The sequence below is a fragment of the Sesamum indicum genome, linkage group LG9 (assembly GCF_000512975.1).
Source record: "Sesamum indicum cultivar Zhongzhi No. 13 linkage group LG9, S_indicum_v1.0, whole genome shotgun sequence".
Classification (NCBI taxonomy): domain Eukaryota; kingdom Viridiplantae; phylum Streptophyta; class Magnoliopsida; order Lamiales; family Pedaliaceae; genus Sesamum; species Sesamum indicum.
Genome location: NC_026153.1, coordinates 2,824,982 through 2,834,050, shown reverse-complemented (window position 1 = coordinate 2,834,050; position 9,069 = coordinate 2,824,982). Strand labels below are relative to the sequence as shown.

Genomic DNA, 9,069 nt, shown 5'->3' with positions numbered 1-9,069 from the left:
ACACACTCCACCTTGGACCAAGTCTTATTCCAAGAACGAGGTCAGGAGTAGTTGGACCGGTTTTGTCATCATTGCCTTAGGGGGATCACCCCTTGTACCCGCAAGAAAAGTAAAGCAGAATCAGTCTGGAGCTAAGTTTAAAATTTTTAAACAATTAGCAAATTTCTCTGCAGGAAGACTTTTAGTACCCATATCAGCTGGGTTTTCTTCAGATTTTACCTTTTCCAATTTAATGATATCCTTACTCACGATATCTCGAATAAAATGGAATCTGACATCGATGTGTTTGGTCCTATCATGAAAAACTGGGTTTTTGCAAAGTTGTATAGAGGATTGACTATCGGAAAAAACAGTAAGCCGGTTTTTAAGAAACCAATTTCCTTTACAAGACCCTCGAGCCAAATAGCTTCTTTGAAAGCTTCGGTAGTAGCAATGTATTCGGCTTCAGTGGTAGAAAGTGCTACAATGTGTTGGAGTTGGGATTTCCAACTAATGCATGATCCACACAAAGTAAAAATGTAGGAGGTTGTGGACTTTCTACTATCCCTCTCATTTGCATAATTTGAGTCCACATATCCAATAAGATCAACAGAATCAGAAAATTTTGAGAAGTTAATACCTATGTCATCGGTACCACGTAGATACCTTAGAAGCCATTTTAAGGCTTCCCAATGAGAGGGTCCCGGATTTGACATGTACCTGCTCAAACAACTTATAGCATATGCAATATCGGGTCTAGTACATACCATGAGAAACATTATAGAACCAATCACATTTGAGTAAGGAACCTTACTCATTTTGTCTTTTTCGAAAGTGGTTTTAGGACACTGATCTTTGGAAAGTTGAAAATGGGCGGCTAGGGGAACTGAAGTGGGCTTTGAATTTTTCATAGAAAATCTTTCCAAAACAGAATGGATGTAAGATTTCTGATTCAAGAGGATAATAAAACGTTTTCTATTCCTATGAATATCCATGCCAAGAATTTTCTTTGCATCACCAAGATTTTTCATTTCAAAGTTTTTGGAAAGGTCTCTTTGCAGGGATTCGATGAGTTTTATGCAAGGACTCGTAATGAGCATGTCATCGACGTATAGCACAAGAAAAATAGGCATTTCATCAGAAAACTTAAAATACAGGCAATGGTCGTATTCACTCCTTTTAAACTTAAGTGAGAGCATGAACATATCAAACTTCTTATTCCATTGTCTCGGAGATTGTTTCAAACCATATAAAGATTTCTTTAAAAGGCAAACATGATCAGGTTTGTTTTTCTCAATAAATCCAACAGGTTGTCGCATGTATATGCATTCATCAAGATCACCATGCAAGAAAACAGTTTTAACATCCATTTGTTTCAATTCCCAATCAAAATGAGCAGTAAGGGCAAGAATAATACGAACAGTAGTGTATTTCACAACAGGCGAAAATATTTCATTGTAATCTATCCCTTCTTTTTGAGTAAACCCTTTAGCTACTAGTCTGGCTTTATATTTCAAAGGGTTTTCTTGTTTTATTTTAAAGATCCATTTGCAATCAACTAGGGAGCAGTTTTTAGGCTTAGGTACTAGATCCCAAATATGGTTGTCTTTAAGAGACTTCATTTCCTCATTCATGGCACTAAGCCATTCTTTTGATTTCAGTGCTTCATCTACGCTCGAGGGTTCTATGTTTTCTATGTTCAAAGCTACTTGGAAATCATTTAACCTACTAGGGATCTTCCGTTCTCGCCTACTCCTATCTCGGGCTAGTTGATAGTTTTCTAGGGGGTTTCTTAAGGGATCTTCTTCAAGTTCTAAGTTTTGTTCATCATTGTTGGTCTCAACTATATTCTCTCCCCCTTCTTGGTTATCCTCCACCTTATTAAAGGTCAGGTTTTCTGGTTCTACTTCAGTTTTAAATAGGCAGGGCATCTCATTTTCATTGAACGTTACATCTCTACTAATGATGACTTTAAAACCTGGTTTGCTTCTAACCCACAGCCTATACCCTTTGACCCCATTAGGATAACCAATAAAGACACATTTCAAGGAGCGAGGTTCAAGTTTATCAGTAGTTTGATGAACAAAAGCAGAACAGCCAAAAGTGCGCAATAAAGAAATATCAGGCTTCTTACCACTCCAAACAGTTTCAGGTGACTTCCCAAGTAAAGGCACAGATGGAGATAAATTTATCAAATACGCAGCAGTTAGCACAGCTTCACCCCAAAACATTTTTTGTAAACCTGAACTAATTAGCAAGCATCTTACTTTTTCAAGTAAAGTTCGATTCATTCGTTCAGCAACACCATTTTGCTGTGGGGTGTAGGGAGTTGTTTTGTGCCTCTTAATACCAAACTTTTCACAAAGATCATCAAATTGTTTGTTACAAAACTCAAGGCCGTTATCGGTACGAAGAGATTTAAGATTTTTTCCAGTTTGATTTTCAACAAGGGTTTTCCAATTCTCAAACTTTTCAAAAACCTCAGATTTGTGTTTAAGCAAGAAAACAAATACTTTTCGGGAAAAGTTATCAACAATAGACAGAAAGTATCGATTTCCCCCATGGGTAGGTTCTTTAGAAGGACCCCACACATCAGCATGAACATAATCAAGAATGCAAGATGACATAGAAGGGTTTGGGGATGGTGTAGCAGGAAAGTGTACACGATGTTGTTTTCCCATAACACAATCATCACAAAATGGCAGTTTATCAATATTATCACTCAAAATGCCTTCTTTGTTTAAAAACTCAAGTCCTTTTTGGCTGATATGCCCAAAACGTTTATGCCAAAGAACAGTTTTGTCATGCATGGTCACAGAGGCAGCCAAGGAATCATATGTCACAGAGCACAAGTATAAATTTCGTCTTTTTTCAGCTTTAAAAACGACAAGGGAGCCTTTCATGATTTTTATAATGCCCTTTCCCCATCTACCCTCTAGCCCATCATCTTCTAAAGCAGCACAAGAGATAAGATTATGACTGAGTTCAGGAACATATCTAACATGCTTGAGAGTCATTCTATAGCCATTTTCAAAAACCAAGAAAATGTCACCAATGCCTTTAATATCACAGCGTTTTTCGTTTGCCATAGACACAGAGCCAAATTCACCAAGTTTAAGATTAGAAAAGATGCTTTCAAAAGGACTTATATGGAAAGTACAGCCAGAGTCAACAAGCCATTCATGCATACTTAAAGGGAGCACGGAGTTCACATCAGAAACCACAAAGACTTCTCCAGTTTCATCAACAACATTGTTCACAAGTTCTTTTTCTTCTCCATTGTTATCCCTATTGTCCCGTCTAGGTTTTCTACAGTCCTTGATATAGTGACCTTTCAAGCCGCAGTTATAGCATCTTCTCTCTCTAAGTTTATCATCTTTATTAGAATAATTTCTGTTCCTGGATTTACTCCTATTTTTATTCCGACTCTTGCTCCTATTATTGTACTTGTTGTTCCTAAAATTAGACCTACCTCTTACCGAGTTCACTTCATGATGATTATTACTAGGCCTATTTGTTTTTAGATCGATTTCTTTGCTTTTTAGGCCATTAACAACAATATCAAGACTAACGCTATCCCTACCATATTTAATAGCGGCTTTCACATCAGCATAGGTATCAGGTATGGCATTCAAGAGCACTATAGGAGAATACTCATCAATATTTTTATCACCAGTCAACTTTATATCTTGCACTAACTTAGTGAAATCATCAAGGTTTTCATCAATGGTTTTGGATAAATCGAGTTTGTATTTGAAAAACTTTTCAAGCAAGAACAATTTACTCGGAAGCGAAACATCAGTGAACAGATCTTCAAGTTTTTTCCATAAATCCCTAGCTGAGTCTTGTTTACCAACTTTTCTTAACACATTATCAGACAAGTTCAGAATTATAGAAGAATACGCATATTCGTCATTTTCTAGAGCCTTTTCTTCAGAAATGGAATCAGAGTACTTACCATCAATGGACTTAAAAACCTTTTGTTGAATGAGAATTCCCTTCATTTTTTGTTGCCAAATTGAAAAATCACTTTTACCATCAAATGGTTGCAAATTGTATCCGGCCATTTGAGAAAAGATATTTTCAGAAAAAATGGATTAAAGAAAAGGTTTTTCAAAAAATTTTGCAGCGGTTTGTGAACAGGCAACACAGCAACAGTCCAAGCAGATATGGATAGCACAGATTTCACAGATTATAAAAAAAAAAAAAAAAAAAAAAAAACCCCAAAGTATTTAGTCTCAGAAAATAGGAACAGAGTATAGAAAGCAAGAGTCAACAGTGAGTCAAGGCACGAGGCAGAAGTAATATAATTTCACAATGTGTAGAGAATTACAGTTCACCAAGAACAGGCACACAGCAGTAGTTCAAACCCGAGATCAAGAAATTCACAGAAATTCCAGCACCAAGCAGAAATAACCAATATCAAGATTTCACAAAGCAGTAAATAATAATGAGATAAACGCAGCAGTTAATATTGAAAGCAAAAATAGAAACCGAGGCCTCTCCAGCCTGACACCCAGTCCAGATACCCGACGACCTCAGGGGTCCGGCCAGGAGGGTAATCAGGGGGAACAAGCACCTCGTATACGGATAATAAGAGAGACAGTATAACAGAAAAATAAAAATTGCGGAAACTAAAAAAGGAGGGGTAGCAGCAAGTTTACCACCACCGGAGCGTTTGACGGATCGGAAGACAATCACTCGGTGTCTCTATCTCACAGTCACGAAGACGTTCAAGCCTTTTCTGTTCTCACAAAGGGACAAGCACACCACTCCTTTTTCCGGTATTTTTCTGTTCGGTGAAGAAGGAGAGGAGACGGCGTCTCATTTATAGGGTCGGACGTGATGGAGGAGAAGGAAGGCTTCGGTCACCTTCCTAAAACCATCACGTTGGTTAAGGAAGGGAGCCATGAATCGCGGCGAGTAGAAGGAAACAGTATCACAGAGAAAAGGGAGGAAGAAGACGACAGTCGGCGCAAGTGAGAGAGAGAGAAAGACAAGAGTGATTAGGGTTTCAGCCGAAAACCTTTAAGTAGTGGGTTCGTGGGTCGGGTTCTTGGGTCGGGTTCTTGGGCTGGGTTCTTGGGCTGTCGAAGTGGGCCGGCTCTGTTACTTGGGCCACCGAGGATTACTTACATGGTTTTTCTTTTTTACATAGTTTAAGTAGATTTAATGTTGTTGTAAGAATTACAAAAGGAGAATATAGTGATCATGGTTTCATCGAAGTGTATTCCAAAATTATTCCCTGAAAGATATACGGAGATTTTTAATTTACATAGCCAAAGGACATAAATTATTCTCTCTCTCTCTCTCTCTCTCTCTCTATATATATATATATATATATATAGACTACAAAATCAGTAAAGGTCGATAACATTAACATTTATTTTAAATTCTGTTACATTTTTTTATTTCATTTAACTTACATTATCTTTTCTATTTAGAAATTTTTTCTATACACATTATATATATCATAAATAAGAAAATATAATATAATTCAAACTAAAAAATTTAGAATCAACTCCACCTGACTTTCTCTGCTTTATGTTGGTTGATTAATCAAATTACCAATTTTATGAATTTAATTCTTTATATACCAGTAATTAAGCTTAGTTCAGTTGGTGAAATTGAGGATCTATGATCTTAGAGGTCATGGTGTGAACCATATCAGAATATTAATATCAACAAGAATGATTGTACCTATAATTAATTTATTGTAATTAATAAAAATTCATCGCTTTTTTCTTTAAGAGAAATCCTTACATACCACTTACGTGGTCCCGAAATTGTAACGGGGCACTCATTGTCCTGATTCAATTCTCTTAAACAATATGAGAACACATACATTAGAGTAGCTGAGAACGACTCTAAATTAGTCAATGAGTTGCAAAGTAAGATTACAAAAAAATAAGATAAATATGACTTAAAATATACTAGAGTTAATTATCCCATCATATATATGGTCATCTCCTAAAGCTTTTGGAATCATGCTGCCTGTCCTCAATCCATGGTGAGGGTTTTGGGTTGCCGAGTCGGTCATGTTGGATTGACCCCAATCCAACCACGAAAACATGTGAATGCTAGGGTTTTCTAGACACCCTTAATTCATAGTGAGGGTTTCGGGCTAGCGAGTGGATTAGGTCGGATCGACTCCAATCCAAAAACAAAAACACACGAATTCAAGAATTTTTCAAGTATTTTGTGCCACTTCTGGGGGGCTTTATAGCCATTTCATATTAGCCCTTATCTCATACATATGTTGACTTAGTGCATTAATGCTATGAAGTAATCGAACAAAGGACGAAATGTTCTCTTAAGCGATAAGACTTTAGATGATTTGACATGCAACTATATTGTTTGACTTTATTTGGACAAAAAAAATTTAATATAATGCAAGAACATTAACATTCATGACATACTTATAAATTAAACGACATGTAAATAAAATATTCTATTAAGATTAACTAAAAAATGAAGATCCCGTGTGATGTAATGGATCTAAAAATTATTGATAGGAGGGATTAATGGTGTTTGTGGGGTTTGTCCTCGAACTCAGACAGCTAAAGTCGTGGATGCGTCTTTGTTTGATAGTATATTAAAGACTGTTAGGAAAAGTCACGAACCAATCAGTTGGTGGGAGTTGAGAGATGACAATTAGTTGTTTTAAAGACCATATATATGGTCACATGTGGCAACTTGCCCAACTCCCTGAATTATAATACCATCTCTCTGGTTTAAATTTCTCGTCCATCAATCACCAAAATCGCATATTGCTTGAGAGAACAATACCCTATTTTCTACTCTCGTTTCTCTCCCTCTTTCTTCCTTTACCCATATCAAAAGAAAAAAAAAAAAAAAAGGAGGAGGGGATGGATCTCTTTCTCATGTTTTTCTACTGTCTTCCTTTGCTTCCTCTAGTTTACATGGCATGGAGAGTTCTTGATCAGAGGAGGCATCAAAATTGTTACATATTGGACTATGAATGCTATATGCCGACCGACGATAGGAAGCTGAGCACGAAATTTTGTGGCGAAGTGATTAGGAGGAACAAGCATCTTGGCTTGAATGAGTACAAGTTCCTCTTGAAGGCCATAGTCAGCTCGGGCATTGGCGAGGAGACGTACGCTCCGAGGATGGTGTTCGATGGGCGGGAAGCGTCGCCTACTCTCGCTGACGGGCTCCTGGAAATGGACGAGTTTTTCTTGGACTCCATCAACAGGCTGTTCAAGAGAACTGGCATCTCTCCTTCAGAAATCGATGTCCTGGTCGTGAACATATCCATGCTCGCCACGCTTCCTTCATTGTCGTCCAGGATAATCAACTTCTACAAAATGAGAGAGGATGTCAAGGTCTATAACCTGACGGGGATGGGCTGCAGCGCCAGCTTAGTCTCCATCAACATCGTCCAGAGCATATTCAAGAGTGAAAAGAACTTGCAGGCACTTGTGGTGACGTCCGAGTCACTCAGCTTGGGTTGGTACTCGGGCAACAACAGATCCATGATACTCGCGAACTGCCTGTTCAGAGCAGGAGGGTGCGCTATGATTGTCACGAACAAACCATCCTTGAAAGACAGAGCAATGTTCAAGCTGAAAACCCTGGTGAGAACCCACCACGGCGCCAAGGATGAGTCCTACGAGTGCTGCATACAGAAAGAAGACGAGAAAGGGTTCGTCGGGTTCCACCTGGGGAAGAACCTGCCTAAGGCTGCCACACGAGCATTCGTCGACAATCTGAAGGAAATAGCGCCCAAGATCCTCCCCGTGCGCGAGCTTCTCCGCTTCTCCGCGCTGCTTTTCGTCCGAAAACTACGACAGAAGTGGAGCAAAGCAGCAGCCGGGGCGACTGCCAGACCGATGATCAACTTCAGCACTGGAGTGGATCATTTCTGCCTGCACACGGGAGGGAAAGCGGTGATCGATGCTATAGCACAGAATCTGGGTCTGAGTGAGTACGACGTGGAACCAGCACGCATGACGCTGCACCGATTCGGGAACACGTCGGCTGCCAGTCTCTGGTACGTGCTGGCGTACATGGAGGCGAAGAAGAGGCTGAAGAAAGGTGATAAAGTGTTCATGATCAGCTTCGGGGCAGGATTCAAGTGCAACAGCTGCTTGTGGGAGGTGATGAGAGATTTGGATGGGAAGAATGTGTGGGCAGACTTCATCGACAGCTACCCGCCGAAGAATTTGGCGAACCCTTTCCTGGAGAAGTATGGATGGATTCAGAACGAGGATCCAGATACATTCTATGTTCCTGATGATTACGAGATACCCGATTAAATATTTTTTTAATTTTATTTTTTGGGAAAATACTTTGGGTTCAAATGATGTTTTTACTGTGTGTTTGATTTTTTATTTTATTATTTTCCAAATCTTTTTCTTTTCTTTTTTGGTTTGGTGTAAGATTAAAATATAGGTCTTACTATTGATGATCCATACAGGTGATTGATTCATACCAAGTTAAAGGTGGAGGATACATTGGTTTAAGGACCTAAAGTTTATTAATCAATTAGTTTGAATTTTCTGTTGTAATTTTGTGTTTTATTTTGTATCTTACTTTAACATTGAAAGTTAAAGTATATAAAAATATTTTTTTAAATATATGTTATAAATTCATTTAGGTCGACGTAGATATTTTATTGTATTTTTGTGACATCACACCATCAATTAATTGACACATATTTTTTGTATTTTTAATTAAAACATATATAATTCATTTATATTATAACCCGATGCAATATGAAATATCTTTTATCCACTTAATCTTCTAGATTCGTTTACACACATGCATTACGGTGCATGGTTACTAGTACTCAAGTAGGATCCAATAATCATTTCTTTCTATCACGAATCCAACATTTTTTTAATTTAATATATATATATATATGCACAATAAAAAATTTAAGCCGTGTATACATTAAAGTGGAACATATTGCAATAAAATTTTAAATTAAAACTTCTAATCTACTAAAAAAATCGTCTATAATATCATATATAGTTAAAGCAAACAAATTAACACGCACACAGACAGAGACAGAAAAAACGCGTAATTCAATTAAGACATGAGAGATGATGAGTGTGTATGGTA

General features: G+C 37.8%; 1 protein-coding gene across 1 annotated transcript; it reads left to right on the top strand.

Annotated features, from left to right (window-relative positions):
* On the top strand, nucleotides 6,652-8,513 carry LOC105170368 (3-ketoacyl-CoA synthase 12). The gene has a single exon (XM_011091105.2). The coding sequence runs from the start codon at nucleotides 6,849-6,851 to the stop codon at nucleotides 8,259-8,261; it is 1,413 nt and encodes a 470-aa protein (XP_011089407.1). The 5' UTR covers nucleotides 6,652-6,848; the 3' UTR covers nucleotides 8,262-8,513.